This window comes from Penaeus japonicus, unplaced genomic scaffold, assembly GCF_977035675.1.
Source record: "Penaeus japonicus unplaced genomic scaffold, GWHDUDI00000001_assembly GWHDUDI00000009, whole genome shotgun sequence".
NCBI classification, from domain to species: domain Eukaryota; kingdom Metazoa; phylum Arthropoda; class Malacostraca; order Decapoda; family Penaeidae; genus Penaeus; species Penaeus japonicus.
The window spans coordinates 23,549,107-23,564,439 of record NW_028234411.1 but is presented as its reverse complement, the minus strand read 5'-3'; the positions used below and the strand labels follow the sequence as shown (position 1 = coordinate 23,564,439).

The 15,333-nt window shown below is 34.0% G+C and overlaps 2 protein-coding genes across 2 annotated transcripts; one reads left to right on the top strand and one right to left on the bottom strand.

Moving 5' to 3' along the window:
- Window positions 1–4,022: 4,022 nt before the first annotated feature.
- Window positions 4,023–9,964, bottom strand: Phb1 (prohibitin 1). The gene is made up of 7 exons (XM_043016394.2): window positions 9,706–9,964; window positions 7,754–7,915; window positions 6,293–6,435; window positions 5,929–6,045; window positions 5,667–5,762; window positions 5,080–5,222; window positions 4,023–4,685 (listed from the first exon to the last, which is right to left on the bottom strand). The coding sequence occupies exons 1-7, from the start codon at window positions 9,800–9,802 to the stop codon at window positions 4,616–4,618; spliced, it is 828 nt and encodes a 275-aa protein (XP_042872328.1). The 5' UTR covers window positions 9,803–9,964; the 3' UTR covers window positions 4,023–4,615.
- A 358-nt stretch (window positions 9,965–10,322) lies between these two features.
- mRpL11 (mitochondrial ribosomal protein L11) lies at window positions 10,323–14,841 on the top strand. The gene is made up of 5 exons (XM_086539857.1): window positions 10,323–10,474; window positions 11,280–11,424; window positions 11,784–11,973; window positions 13,892–14,034; window positions 14,434–14,841. Exons 2-5 carry the CDS (start codon window positions 11,290–11,292, stop codon window positions 14,551–14,553), a joined length of 588 nt encoding a protein of 195 aa, XP_086395983.1. The 5' UTR covers window positions 10,323–10,474; window positions 11,280–11,289; the 3' UTR covers window positions 14,554–14,841.
- Window positions 14,842–15,333: the final 492 nt, after the last annotated feature.

Sequence of the window (15,333 nt, the reverse complement as noted above, 5' to 3'; positions counted from 1 at the left end):
TGATTTTCCATTCTCTTCTTACTTTTGATATGTTTATTTGCTCGTTCATCTGCTTTTCTGTTAATGTTCAAGGTCTATGGGTAATTTTTTTTATATAATAATTCTGTATAGGATAAGTAAGTCGCGTACAAAGCGTATGTTAGTAATGCTTTACATATCAATGCCTTGTCATTACCACTATAACGTCTTATTATTGACATCGACAAATTATATAATAGGTTTATAACTGGTAATCCAACAAGAAACAAGCTAACCTCATAGCTTTAATTAATGTGGGATGTAAAAATTTTAGAACGAAATTATGATATGTGTACCAATATATAACTAGAACTGTTGACTTAATTGCATTTAAACTGCATAAGTGGATGATAATGATAGGCTTCATAATTCTCTGAAGTACAGCGTGTGATTAAATAAGGGATCTGTATTACCCGGACCTGTAATTCGTTAATGTTGTAGTTCTATATTAAACAAAATTATAGATTCATTTTCAGTTGCAGATGTTTGATTGGACTTTTCCATTTTGAAAACTTTAAAAAAAAAATCATTTATATAAAGTTCATTAATGCATTTTATTTAGCTGTAGCCATTTTGCAAGTTGTGTTTTAAATAATTCATGCCTGTATATCTATTTATCTCAGGAATCCCTTTCTTAGTCTCATACTAACTTTTAATAGAACCACGAAAACTGTAAACCTGTATGTAAGGGTTATCTGCGTAAAGAAAAGTAAAACTGAGGTACTTCAGTTAAAAAAGTGAATTTTGAGCCTTATTTTATAATCTTTCCAAACCAGTTAAATTGCCTGATTGTGGCAGTATAAGAGGTCAGTTTATTACCATGACAGAATATACAGTTGTCATGGTATTACGTTGGTTGCACCTCAATTCTTATATCACGTAATCCCGTTAGGTTCAAATTATTGGTCAAAGTAGCATGGAAATTTTTTTTGAGCGTTTGCGACTATTGCAGTGTGTTAGTAACAGGGGACTCGCCCAGATATCTATGGCAAATGCACGGTCTACTTCATATGATCTGTTACTCCCTAATACTCTCAAACACCACGAAATTACAGAGTAAAGCCTGCTACACTACTTATCACGAGGAAATACTTTCCAGTAAGCCACAGTACTAAACAAATGAACATCAAACTCAGTGTAATTCGGTTACACATTCTACGCAAGCCGTAAATTTCCCTTACTTTGTTTTAAGAATATCAGTTCCAGTGTTAGGCTTACCTAACCTTACTAATTTGATACAATCCAAAACTGCTCAGTTTATCATCTGCTTCCGTTTGTGGAATATGGATGTTCTTTAGATTCCTGAAACAAAGCTTTTTGCATCAAAGCTTAAAATTCATGTAACGTCCTTATTGACAGATTGCTAGTCAAAATCTATTAACCAATTATCAGAATTAAGCGCTCATTATTTGAAACATATAGATGTAATTTTTCATCTTCTTCGTGGTGACCCTTCACTTACAATCAGAGTGATATTTCCATTATCAAGAATTAGAAAGATTTGTCGTCTTAACGTAAAGAAAGTGTTGGAATCTACATTAGCGCCGCCTGGTAGCTATATTCTCTAACTTTTAAAGCAAGTTATCCGTGTATCATTCAAATGGATACCTCTCTCTGTCTCTGTCTCTGTGTCTGTGTCTCTCAGCCGTATTCTATAACGTTTTCTGCGTGTCGTGGCCATGTCATGTTCATGTTATGTCCATGTCGTGTTCATGTAACGAATGCGGTATTCTAGGACGCAAAAGCGCGGCACGTTCGCGTCAACTGCTTCAGGTTTACCAACCGTTCCAAAGTTAACCCACTTATTAACATGTTTCGGATGAATGGCACTGTCCACACGACAAATTCATAAGAGAAACTACAATCATAGGTAGCACTAACATAAGATAATTCAATTTTGGTATGAATCAGTCGTTGTACTTGTTCCTAGTTAAAGAATTGACAACCATTTCACGAACGCGCTGTTGGTAATTCACTCTACGCTCGATCAAAACAAACGGGATATGAGGGACCGTGTGTTTATGAACAGATCTTCCTTATTTTATCTTTGTATATACTGTACATATATGCGCATTTTTAATATATCATGCATATAGATTTAATGGATACATATTTCATATAATTATATGCTTTAATTTTACGTCCCTGACTACTTTTACCATTCATTTAACTTCACTCTCCTTCGAAAAGTCCGCCAAAAGGTAAACAAACTCAAAATCAGCAGAGAATCCATGTTTTCCTAAAAGAGTTTGTAATCCGTGTCTAGGACAATGATGCCTAATATAACCAATATAGGTATTACTTTTCAAACGTAGTATGCACATATGAAGTATTGGTAAGAAAAAGTACAGTAAAAATATGATTTTTTTCACTTGTGTAACTATCGTGACAAGCCTACCCCCTTGCCACGGAGTTTCCACGATTGTTCCAATACTTTCCACGCATCTGCCACGAATTTGCCACGCTTTTGCCGCGAACCCGCGCTTCTAGAATAAGAATCGCGGCATGTTCATGTCATGTACACGGCGCGCTTAGGGACTTAGAATATGGCTGTCTGTCTCTGTGTCTCTGTGTCTCTGTGTCTCTGTGTCTCTGTGTCTCTGTGTCTCTGTGTCTCTGTGTCTCTGTGTCTCTGTCTCTGTGTCTCTGTGTCTCTGTGTCTCTGTGTCTCTGTGTCTCTGTGTCTGTCTCTCTCTCCACATAGAAAATTCATGTATCCTTTACAAAAAAGTTAAAAGAACATATTGATGCTGATGAACCTTTAAACGGTGTATAATAAACAATGCGACTACATTTTACAAGGTCAATTGTATCTAAAGAATATTAATAAAGTTTCAAAACTAAAGAATAATTCCTTCATACAAGTTAAAACATTTTTTCACCGACTGCAAATTGGCTTTTGCCTATCCATTACACGAAAGGTTTATATTCCACGATTTTTCTTCTATAGTATATTAATTTCCATCTAAGGATTAAAAATTCTTTTGTTGTTGTGCAATTAAAATAAATCTACCTTACGCGAAAAGCGAAGCGTGCTTTTCTGGGAATTAGATAGCTTTCCATAATATTTATATATTGTATGATATATTTACAGTACATTTTTGCTAAAAGATGTGACTATGTACATATGTACACATACACAACAGGCACATGAACCTACACACACACATTCTAACGTATTAGTATAAATATACCTGGTTTGTATACACATTCCTAATTAAATGATTAACTAATAACTAAAGAATTTCTCTGAAGAAAAACAAGATCAAATTATTATTTTTTTCCCCAAACTATTTAGTACTATATCTATACCTTTCTATCTTCTTGATACAGACCCACTTATGCCCATTTCTATGCTCTCTAAATGTCAAACCAATAAGCCAATAAAGTCCAATGAACCTTTTAAAACAATTCTGAATATAAAAGACCAAAGTGTATTTTGAGATTGCGGTTAATGATTTATCATCAAAATAATATTTTTTTAAATATTCCACTGAAATTAAAATCTCAACTTTTGATCAAGTTTTACTAAAATGCAGTTTGGTTCAACATCAAAATTCTTTGAAAATACGTTTTGCAAAGCTATCTAAAAAAATTATAATATTCAACTGTATGATATATGCAGAGTTCACTTACTAAAAGATGTATCATAATTATTTTTTATACCAGTTTCTCACCTATATATTCTCCGGTATAATCTCGAGTGTTCAAGGTTTTGACGTTTACCATAAATGTATAGGGAACTTTTGCAGGATATCATTGTTTCAATATAGATTCTAATTATGTAGATTAATGTATTTTGCCCAGTGTCCATGGAGATTTAGGTACTATAATTCTTTATAGGAGATATTTTTGGTATAGCATCTTTTTCCTCCTTCTCTTCCCCTCCAAGCAAATGACATTTAATATCATATTCATTGTCAAAATTCTAGTGATCCCCGTAGTGTATTTTGAAATCCTTTTTTTTACATAAACAAAGGATCTTTTTTAAAGAAAAACACCAATTCAAAGTAAAATTTCTTTACAAAATCCCTAATTACAATTAGTATTTTTCAGTATGTTTAACAGTTACATACCACAATTTTTATCTACATTCTCATCACCTTGAAAAAAATTATATATAAGCCCCAGTTCCTTGCTTTCCCTAGATACATTAGCAGATGTGGAAAGCTTATAACATATGAAATATCTGTACACTGCTTTAACACAATGCTGCCTCAGTATTACACATGGAAAGACAAGATTAATTACTGTATTTCTTTCTTTTTGCAACATCACTGACAGAAATTTTCCAACAAACAAATGTTGTCAAGAAGCTTTTACATATTTGTGTGCAGATTTTAAGTCGAGCTCTATATATCATGAAAAAAAAAAGACCTACCATTTACCACCTTTGATTACTCCCCATATGTATATATCACAAACATAATTCATTTGTACAAGTAATGCCATTCATGCTAAAGAAAATCTGGTACATTCTTCAGGCAATTGAAGTTACCAACACTTCAGGGAAGTTGCTAATCATTGTTCATCATAAATCCTATTTTCAGTTTTGGTCATCTTGCACTCTCTCTCCTAGCTATCAGTTGGAGGTGGTTCACTGGGGAAGGGACAACAAGGTACTCTGGTTGTTGGGTAGGTATGCAACATTGCGATTCTTGGACAGCCTGTAAGGGAGAAAGAAAGATTCACTGTTAATTCTTGCTTTCCTGAAGTCCTTCTTTGCCTTGTTACAACTGAATTACACTAATTTTTCTGTAGTATAAGGATAAGGTCTATCATATCTACTCAACACAAAATAAAATAAATTAATATCCTAGAGTCTAACAATAATAGCTATCAATTAATTTTTGCTTCAGTTACATTGTTTTTCATAAGTCTTGTTTACAGAATATCATATTCACTTAGTTTGCTCCAAATAAAAAGATTGATCAAAACAAAAAACGGCCTACCACATAAACAAATTATTAAAAACCACAAATGACCCTACATCTTATCCTTCCAAACATTCTCCCAGTTGAGTAATGTGCACGAACAGCATCCTCTCCTCCGTCCCCTTACCTGTATGCAATGTCTTCGGAAGCCTCGATCCTCCTGAGTTCTACCAAGCCTTCTCCAGCTTCACCAAAGGACTTGGCGAGTAAAGTGGCAGCTGTGGCGTCACCATCAGCACTGATAACGGCTGCCTTCTTCTCTTGTTCAGCCTTTGGGGGGGAAAAATATTGAAATCAAAACATGTGTCAAAGAACCATTTGCCTATCATTCTCATTTCATGATTACCTAAGGAGCCCTCAGACTCTGGGGAAAGATGTCTTTAGCCCAAACAAACATAACCCAGTAATTACCAACATGAATACTGAAAATCATCAGTCTATAATTCAATAAAAATAATAGTCAAAACAAAATCTCATAGAAAGGCTTAAAATCACCTCGGTATTGTTCTATTTGCATACAAAACTAATATGAAATGTTGTAATGTTGTAGCTCATTGACCACATCATGCACTTGATTGTAAACTGCACAATGCTTCATACTAGTCAATATTCCGAAATATGCATCAATATTTATTTTATACCCAAGGCAAAATCTCATCAAAACATCACTTACAACTCAAAAAATCATATATTTAATAACACAATTAACCTTACCTTCTCTACTAAGAATTTTGCTCTCTCGGCCTCCTGTTGGGCAACCTGCTTCAGTTCAACAGCCTGTGTGAACTCTTTTCCAAAAGTCAAGTGGGTCTGTAAAAAATGGTTTGTTATAAAGGATATCACAACACCAGAAGTAAGTTATTAACAATTACCTTTGAACTCAAACTTTGAAAGTGAAGAGGCTATACCACATTAAACTCTTGTCTAATAGTGAATGAATATTATATAAGATAAGAGTAAAATCAAGGTCACTCACAATTGAAATGTCATCGAGGATCAATCCAAACTGTGCAGAACGTTCCGTGAGAGCTTCGCTGACGCTGCGAGAAACCTTTTCTCTTTGTGTGATCAACTCTCCAGCATCAAACCGAGCCTGAGCAAAAATAAAATGCATCAAATAAAATCCTCATCGTCTCCTTTAGATATCATAATCAAAAGATGCCTATAAGGATCATAAGTCAACATGTTATCCAAAAAACTCCCTTTTTCTAGTCTTATTCTAATAATTTACAAGCTTCTGGTTATAACAAAACCCTGTAAATGCAGCACATACTACAGCTTAAGGAAATGTTTTCTCATATTTGCTAAACAGATGTAGGAGTAAACTTTCTTTTACACACCACTACAGCCTTTAAAACTTCATTGGTGATGGAGGGCAACACTCTGTCTTCATAGTCAATGCCAAGGGTAGTGAAGATCTTTGGGAGTTCAGAACTACGTGGTCGGAATAGCACACGTAGGGTGATGTTCACAGTCTGTAAATCTGAAAAAAAAAGTCATTCATTTTACATAAATAAGGTCCTACAATTTTACAAGCATTTGGTATTTTTACGGTTTCTTTTTTAACTAGGAAGTCATTCTTTTTGCAAAACATGAACAATCTCATCAACACAACCTGACCTGATGTGGAGGCATTCAGGTATTCAGTAATTTAGCACTGCTACATGAAGCATTAGAACAATGAGAATGATGATCAGGGACAGGAAACGGCAATTCTACATTTGATGAAAATGAGCGAGAAATTTAAGCAATGGGAATGAGTTGCTACAGACATTCTAAAAGGATCACATTAAAAAAGAAATGGTATGAAGAGAATAACTTGCAACCAGATAAAAAACAACTAATTGACAATTGTAAAAAAAAATAATAATAATAACAAAACAAACTACAATGGTACAGCCTTGCAATCAGATCATTTTGACTGGCCACAATTAACTTGTAAGAGGAAAGGAAACAAGGAAGGTAAAATAAGAGGGTTGAGGGACATCAGAGAATGGACAGGCTTCGGTTATGGAAGATCTCAACAGACAGTTAAAATTGGATAAATAGTAGCTTGTTAAGAATCCCTTCCAACCAATCAAAACTATGTTTTAATTGAATTTTCCTCCTAGATATCAATGACACTTGAAAATCTAATATTGCTATTTCTTTTCATTAAAAAATTTGTTTGTTTATTTTTTGCAAAATGGTCATTTCCAAGACAAAACGTGATAACCCTATTTTCTTATTTGTACATATGCTGAACTATATTAATAAAGCAGAAATATGCCCTTAAATTCAGATAACAAAATCTATTTTACAGAGAAAAAGAAAGTAGTGATACACGGGGCAGTGTAAACAAAAGCAATATGACACTATAATATATCCCCAATCAAAATGAACCTAGTTATCTTTTTTTTATTCCTCTTCTTGATAATTGAAAATGTAATATTCAATTATTCTTCATCAGAAATAAAAACAGAGCCCAAGCTTGTAAATGTATGTCTATTCCTATTACATTAGAGTGAATTATTTAAAATCATTATATAGTATCACTTCCATCGCATAAGCAGATCTTGTGCCATTTGATCTAAAACAAATAATTCATACTGGCTATGTTTCTCACAGGTATTAGCATGCTATAATAAATCTAAATGTTACAAACATACTATCCTCTTCTTCTCATTAATATGAAATCTTCTACTTTTCAAAAAATGCACAAAATATAATCATATTGATCTTTAAAAAAAAGCCTTAAAACAAACAAACAAATATATAAATAAAAAATAGTAACAAATAAAATAAGAACAATATGTCCTCACCTTTGCTACCAGTCACCACAGGCACGTTCCTTGGCCTCGTACGCGTATCAAACACGATGGGACGTTGGACCCATGGGATGAAGAAGTGCGTTCCCTCACCAATTACAGTCTCCTTCACACCGGAAAATCGATCGAAGATGACTGCTCGGTGCCCTGCATCGACTGGAAGGAGAGACAGAGTGAGAAGATTTAGCTGTGGGCTTTTCTGGAGGGTCTGTCAGTTCTTGGGTACTTTCCATTAGAGGAATCTATTTATTATGGTATGTTGGAGTAATAACAAGAATATATTGATATCAGAACAATAAAAGTCATTCACCATAATGTTTAAATTCACACATTGCTGTTTAATAATGCTTTAAACTTTCTTCATTCTCTTCTAATCTACTGAATGATAATTTGATAATAATAATTACTACCTCTAAAGGCGCTGTCACACTAGCCTATTTTCCGTCGTTTTATTTCGTCAATTTTCAAAAATTGTCAATTTTTCGAGGCGCGCAGTCACACTAGGAGCCATCGGCTTAGTAATGCGATACTCGCATCGCATTTGTAAACAATGGCGCCGAACAAGCGATAGTGCGCGGTTATGCTAGACTTTAGCCGTTTTAGCAGATGCTGACCGTAACAAGAAAAAGCAATAAAATATTTTAATTCAAGTATTCTTCTGAAGGGCCTGTATCCATCCACAGTCCATTGTTTTTCAAAACTGGAGGAAAAATAGCGCGCTCTGCGGCTGACGGATGTAAACAATGAAGTCCAGCACTTAAAACAAATTTGATCTAATGAAATAAAATTTAGATTTACATACTCCTCTTTGTCAATTTTAAGCTATAAATATGAAAAAGTAAATTTCATTATATTTGAATATTATTAATGATTTAAAACAAATACGAACATTTAAAAATATAGTTCTTGATTTGATTATGCTTGGCCAATAGGACGACGGGAATGTTTCACGCGGAAACTCGGAATATCGTCTGACTAAAAAGATGCCAATTCGCTCAAAAATTGACAATTTTTCAGAAAATTGACGGAAAAGTGCTAGTGTGACAGCGCCTTAAGGATAGGTTATATCTATATCACATTTAGCAAAATACTTATTTCCATTCATGTTTGCCAAATGAATTAGTTCATTAATCATAAAGTAAATCAATGTCACTAGCCTGACAATTACATCACCATTGTAACAAATAAATGTTGTTTGCAAGTGATAAAAAAAATACATGTTACCAAGGTATTTCTAATGAAATGGCTAATTTTACTAATGGTAACAACTGATCAGTAATAGTTTTAAAGTCAACCGAAGTGGCTTTTTAAACGGACCTTTTGTCGATCCCAACCTACTTGCAACTCACTTAAATCTGCTATGGCTTGCCAACTATCTTTAGTCCAAAAATATAATGGCCTATCACCATCAAGTGATCACCATTGCCTCCACACTTCGTGCTACAACAAAAGCCAAAAAAGCTCCTTCCCAAAGAGAAAGAGGTTGGACTGGGTCCTTGTTGGACAGTAAACAGCTAAGTAGGAAGTTCTATTTTCCTAATATATGCCTTGGAGCTTTGTTTGCCTTTGCTAGAACATTACATTCTCTAGAAGCTTCTGAGTATCCACTCAATACTTCAATCATTTTTTTAAGGTAATATTCTAAATAACTGCAAGATCAATGGAATAAAATAAGCAGAGATTAGAGATAATACCACTTTTACGGAATAACCACACTAAACATCCTGAATCATAAAGTCATTAAGTGTATCTTCACATAACAAGCACCACAATACATAAAGACTAATTCCAAAAACCTTAAAAAGATTCTCCCTCACAAGAAACAGACCAACACCCCTCCTCCCTCCACTAAACAACTAAGAGAATCAACAAAGCACAAAACTCTCAAAGAAAAAAACACCAAAACCCTCCAAAAATCAGGAAATAAAAGCAATCTCTTTCGTTACCATTATACAACGCCGAGTTGACGACGCCGCCGACCACAGCCACTCCAAAACCTATCTGTCCCACTCTCGTGAACAAATTCGCGAGCTGCTGTGCCATTTCGGTTGTGTGGTGGGTCTTTTCTTCTCGGACTGGTGGAGTTTTGAGGAGGCTTCAGTGCGTCTAGAAAAGGAAAACGGTCAGAGTCGTTACATCAGACGAGCAGACGATCCTCCACATGAGCTCCTCCGGTTGGACTTCTCCGCCGACTTGGGTTGAATATTTATTTTTCTTGTTGATATCCTTTGATTTGTATTGATGATATGATGGATTTTTGTTTGAATTTATGTGTATGTAGATTTTGTTTTTGTTTATTTGTTTTAGGTGTTTTGTTTGTTGATAAATTCATTTAGGTATTATGGAGATTTTTAGGATTACATTGATATTTTCTCTTTTCTTTTGTATATGAATACAGAATATATGAAGCATCGAAATCATTATATTTCATACACACCTTGCCTAATACAAATATCTTTTCGAGTATCGTAATAACATTTATGAAAAGGATTATGCAAAGATTATTTTCAGCATTTTTGTTGTTGTTATTTTCTCAAATGGCTAATCATAAGTTTCAGAGATATTTCGAGGTGAAAATGTTAAAAATTTCCATCAATAATCTTTTCCTAAATCCCTCGAAGGGAAATCACACCAAAATACCTCTTAACATGAGCGAGAGGAAGTTATTCTAACAGTGGATGTTTGTTTACATGCTCTTCTTCCCGGCGAGAAAAGGTGCGATTTTCTTACACTTTTTAGACTTAAAAGCAATTGACTGAAAACCATTTAATGACACATCCTCTCACCACACAATATGCTCCTTGAAAGAATATTTGGAACAAACATATTGAGTTTGAGTGCATTGCTAAAAGCAATATGCTAGTAGAACAACTATGAACATTTCTTTAATGTTTTTTGTTAATTACTGTCATGCCCCTGTTGAATTTGCTTGAGTATATTAGAATGCCTACCTGATCAGACAGATATATGTGTTAACATTTGTTTCACTGTACGAAAGATATATTTTATACATATAAACCCCATTGTATAACGATTATTTTAGTACATGTTATTATTGTCTTTGAAAATTCTGCTTTGCAACACACATTCCCACAGTTTAACTTGAATTTCACATGATATCATGGTAATTCTATTCAAAAGCTGCATATCATTTCAAGCACAATGTCAAGTTTCTGTGAGAGTTGGCATTGTGGGTTATAACAGTGGCAAACCATCAAGCAATCATTGCGGCCTCTGCACCTATGGCAAAACAGACAACATCCAAGTTATATAGAGTTTGGACTATTTCCTACTTGATGATGAATCTCCAGGAAGATCACTAAGCTCTTGTCAGAATATTCATAGTTTTATTTGTTTGTTTGTTTTTTGTCCTGGAGTGCTGACAGGCGTAGGCACTTAAGGAATCAGTTGACAATACACCATTCACATTAGTAGCACCACTATCATGGCTGATAGTGGTGGTGATACGCAGCTATTATATGGTCTGTGAAAGTGTTATAATAACAGTTTTTACTTTCAGGATTTTGAAGATGGCGAAGGCAGGTGGTAAGATGAAAGCTCTCAAGAAGGTGGTGGAGAAGGTGAACCACGGCAATCTCATCCGCACAAACATCCCTGCAGGAATGGCTGTTGCTGGGCCTCCTCTTGGACCTATGCTAGGACAGGTTTGTTCTTTTTGTCATTTCGGTGGGGATTAAGGGATAAGTCACAGATATTTATGGATTGGGGGTTTGGAAACTTGTGTGATATTTATGTTTCTTCAAGTGAATTTGTGAAATCGGAAGATATCTGGCCAAAGTTATTGATGAAGATTTCCAAGCTGTGTGTGAATTATCCATTTTTGTTCAGCATTGAAATCTAATCATATGACACTAGTAGAGACATTAACAGAACTAGATACAGTGTTCAGATAGAATTAATCCTAACATAGTGAGATTCAGTATAAAATTGACATTCCATACTTTAATTTTGTTTTTTATTAATTTTATTGGTAAGAAATTAATTAATCATTTCTGACCAACAGCGAGGGCTGAACATTGCAGCTTTCTGTAAAGACTTCAATGCTCGCACTGCACACTACAAGAATGGTGTTCCTCTCCCATGCAGAATACAAGTACGCTCTGACAGATCCTATGAATTAACCATACACAACCCTCCAACAACATTCTTCTTAAAACAAGCAGCAGGAATTCAGAGAGGAGCCATGTCACCAGGTAAGGCAGAAGGTCATGTAACGATAAGAAATTTTGGAGGAAAATACCTCAACTGTGTTATTGGGTAATTTTTTTTTATATAAGGATGATAGATAAAGGGAATGGGCAAGTTTTTTATTGTATTACAACATTGAGAAAGCCTGTCAGGGTGGCACATACAAACCTCATAGTGTAGTCTCAACCAAAGAACTGACCAACACAAAAAAACTCTAGGATCTCCCTCTGAAATAAAGTGTGCTGAGCAGGTGACTCTGGGTGCCTAATTTCTGGTCAAAACAAGAAAATGTATGCCTGGTATCCAACAGGTTATTCTACTATTTAACCCATTGATGCTGAGGATATGCACTTGTTTTTATTAATTTTACCATTGTTTATGGGACTAATGTTTTGTTAATGTTGTTATTAACAGTAGTATTAACATTAAAGTGTTTATAATAGTAATAATGGTAATAAAGATAAAAACTTTCATGAATATTCCAGGAATGAGGTAAACATGTGAGATTAGGCAGGTAACTGAGCACAAAGAAAACTACAGTACATGTATCCATGCACTCTGGCAGTAAGTTTAAAAGTGGTTGGGAGAAAATGCATTTTGTGAGACTTGGTCAGTAATTTTTGTGTATATTTAGCATGTTTTTATAAGATTCCGGAGATATAATAATTTGGAAGAATTAAGTTCTAATTACTTTTTCATATATATTCAGAGGGTTGTGACTTATACAATTTGATACCATTCATCTTTAAAATATATGATTTAGAGCTTATTTGGGTCCCAGATGATCATATTTTAGGGTGTACAACATTGAAGATCTTAACTTCTCCTTACTAAGCTACCTTCAGGACAGTAGAGATGTCACTGACCCCAAGTTAATATATTTGGTAGAAAAATTGATTTAGTGCTTACCTCTCCATGCATTTATATTGAATGATTTTGTGAAAGGTATGTCAGTTGTAAAATCAATTTAGATCAATTGTTTTTAAAATAAACAATTTGATTCAATAATTTGATTAATCAACTTAAATTATATCATACAATTCTGATAAGCATTATGTATTGTTTTTTCTTTCTTTCTTTCTCTTTTATTTTTTTAATTATGGTTACGCATTATACAGCAAGAATATTGAAGTGTGTGAGAACAGCTGCAAGACACATTAACCTCTTGAACACGAGGACGCATATACTGCATCCTCGCAGCGCTCGTGTCATATCCGAGGACGAGCATAATGTGTCATGGTTGAGTTGTGTTAGCATTAATGTTTTTTTCTTTCAGATACTGTACGAGATCTTTCAGAATATAGGTTGTATTTGATACGATGGCTTACTTGACTTTCATTATTATTACATAGAAGTTTGATTTGCTTATACCAGGGGAGGTATGGATGTGCCCTACTAGCAATAATTTTATTATTTCTTTATGGAACATTATGTAAAAATATAAAACTTATTATGCCTAGTTTACCATACTACTTCAACCGTTTTCTTTGTCATCTGAGTCACTGAGGTCTCTCACCAAGGTCACTCTTCTCACCCTCCTCCCAACCCATGTAAATAACTTGTCACATGCACAGGGGGAAGAGGTTGATTATGCATATATTTGATATATAGTACATGATGATTATATTGAGGTTTTGGTTAAAAAATTGTAAATTCAATAGCGACATTTAAAATTTAGCATGCACCGGCATCCCAGATTCAGCGTGGGGCGTGTTTTGTACAGGTCGGAGTGAAGGGGTTATAGGAACAACGTACAAGTATAAATATACCATGAAAATGATATTTACAAAGTTTTAGTTCACACATTCAAACACAATCCTGATATGTACAATTGATATTGGCTTCATCATCATCATCATTATTATGTTATATTATGATGCTCTCATATTTATATTGTTAGTGAAAACCTATTTCACTTTTCAGGTCGTGAGATTGCAGGAAAAGTCTCTCTGAAGCATATTTATGAAATAGCCAAGATCAAGCAGCAAGACCCACCACTGCAGCTCACCCCACTCAAACAGATCTGCGAGCTCACCATTGGGATCGCGCATTCAATTGGACTGGAGGTTTGTGCTTCCTAAGATTCACTTTTTTTCTCTGTTTGAAAGATGTTAAGCACAGATAAAGAGAACTGGTAACTGTGATTAAGACAGGAAAGAACAAACTAGTGATTTAATGCTGGATGATATGACTTAAGTGTATTTTTATTGAACATTGCTCAACACAGTTTCCATAAACATTATTCATTTATCATTATAATTTCCTTAAAGCAAAATTAATTTTGACATGCCACATCGTATTTCATAATGAGAAACAATTCAATACAATAATGTGGATTATGTAAAAGAATATGTTGCCTTGTTCATTCAGATAGAACAACAACAAAAAAATGTTTTTCATATTCTTTCTTGCTTTTTAACATTTTTAGAATCTGAAAATAAGAATAGATGGAAATTTTCTTGCAGGTTGTCCGAGAAGTAGAACCAGAAGAGTATAGTGATTTCCTTAAAAATCGCACATCAGTCGTGGAAGAACAATTAAAAGAGTTACAAGAGAAGAAAGAAGCAAAAATGCTTAGAAAGTAACATTTAGACCTCACATATGACATTTCTGTACAGAAACTTTTATAATACGATGAGTGCAATTGGCTTATTCATCTTGTAAACTGTAAATAGTGTATTTACTTAGAAACCTGTATCTCGTCTTTGAGATTCGTGCTGTAATAATGTTCAATATTTTTTCTTGTTGGTGTAATTATTGTCTGACTCAAAGTAAAGAATTGTTACAGAGGTTGGTTTTTCCTCTCTTTCATCCGAAGATAGTAATTTATTTATATGATTAGACCCCCAAATAATAATAGTGATCTCCCGTCATAGTTAGTTTTCTTGTAGTAAACCTCTTATTGGATCATAAATGTAGAATATATTATAAATCTTTAAGCAAGAAATAAGTTTTGGAGTATTTAAACCAGACTTAGTACATATACACTGGAGTACAACTTTGTTTCCTCATTGTAGTTCTTCCTTTTAAACAGTGCTCAGATATGCATAATATACAGTATTAAGATGAATAAAAACATGATTGCTTTCTGTTTCTTGTTCACATTTTACTTTACATTTTTCATGTGAAATATAGACCAAATGTTGCTTCATTACAAGCAAGAGAGTTCTTTTTGTAAACAGTGAATTTTTCTTTCTGGTTCTTTCATCCCATTTTTTTTTTTTTTTTTTTTTTTATCTCTCTCTCTTTGTGTCTTGCTATTTGTACCTATTTTTTCCATATCTCTTAATGTCTCTTTCTTTTATCACTATAAAGAATATCCTAACTAACACTAAAGACTCTTGTGTCAAACCTGTAAATGACAC

What these genes read in the sequence shown, in the direction of transcription:
- Phb1 (XM_043016394.2), bottom strand. Translation starts at nt 9,802, where the DNA reads ATGGCACAGCAGCTCGCGAATTTGTTCACGAGAGTGGGACAGATAGGT. An exon ending in TCCTCGATGACATTTCAATT is followed by an intron (nt 5,763 to 5,928) that starts GTGAGTGACCTT and finishes CATTTTTTACAG; the next exon opens with ACCCACTTGACTTTTGGAAA. An exon ending in TCCGAAGACATTGCATACAG is followed by an intron (nt 4,686 to 5,079) that starts GTAAGGGGACGG and finishes TCTCCCTTACAG; the next exon opens with GCTGTCCAAGAATCGCAATG.
- mRpL11 (XM_086539857.1), top strand. Translation starts at nt 11,290, where the DNA reads ATGGCGAAGGCAGGTGGTAAGATGAAAGCTCTCAAGAAGGTGGTGGAG. An exon ending in TTGGACCTATGCTAGGACAG is followed by an intron (nt 11,425 to 11,783) that starts GTTTGTTCTTTT and finishes TCTGACCAACAG; the next exon opens with CGAGGGCTGAACATTGCAGC. An exon ending in CGCATTCAATTGGACTGGAG is followed by an intron (nt 14,035 to 14,433) that starts GTTTGTGCTTCC and finishes ATTTTCTTGCAG; the next exon opens with GTTGTCCGAGAAGTAGAACC.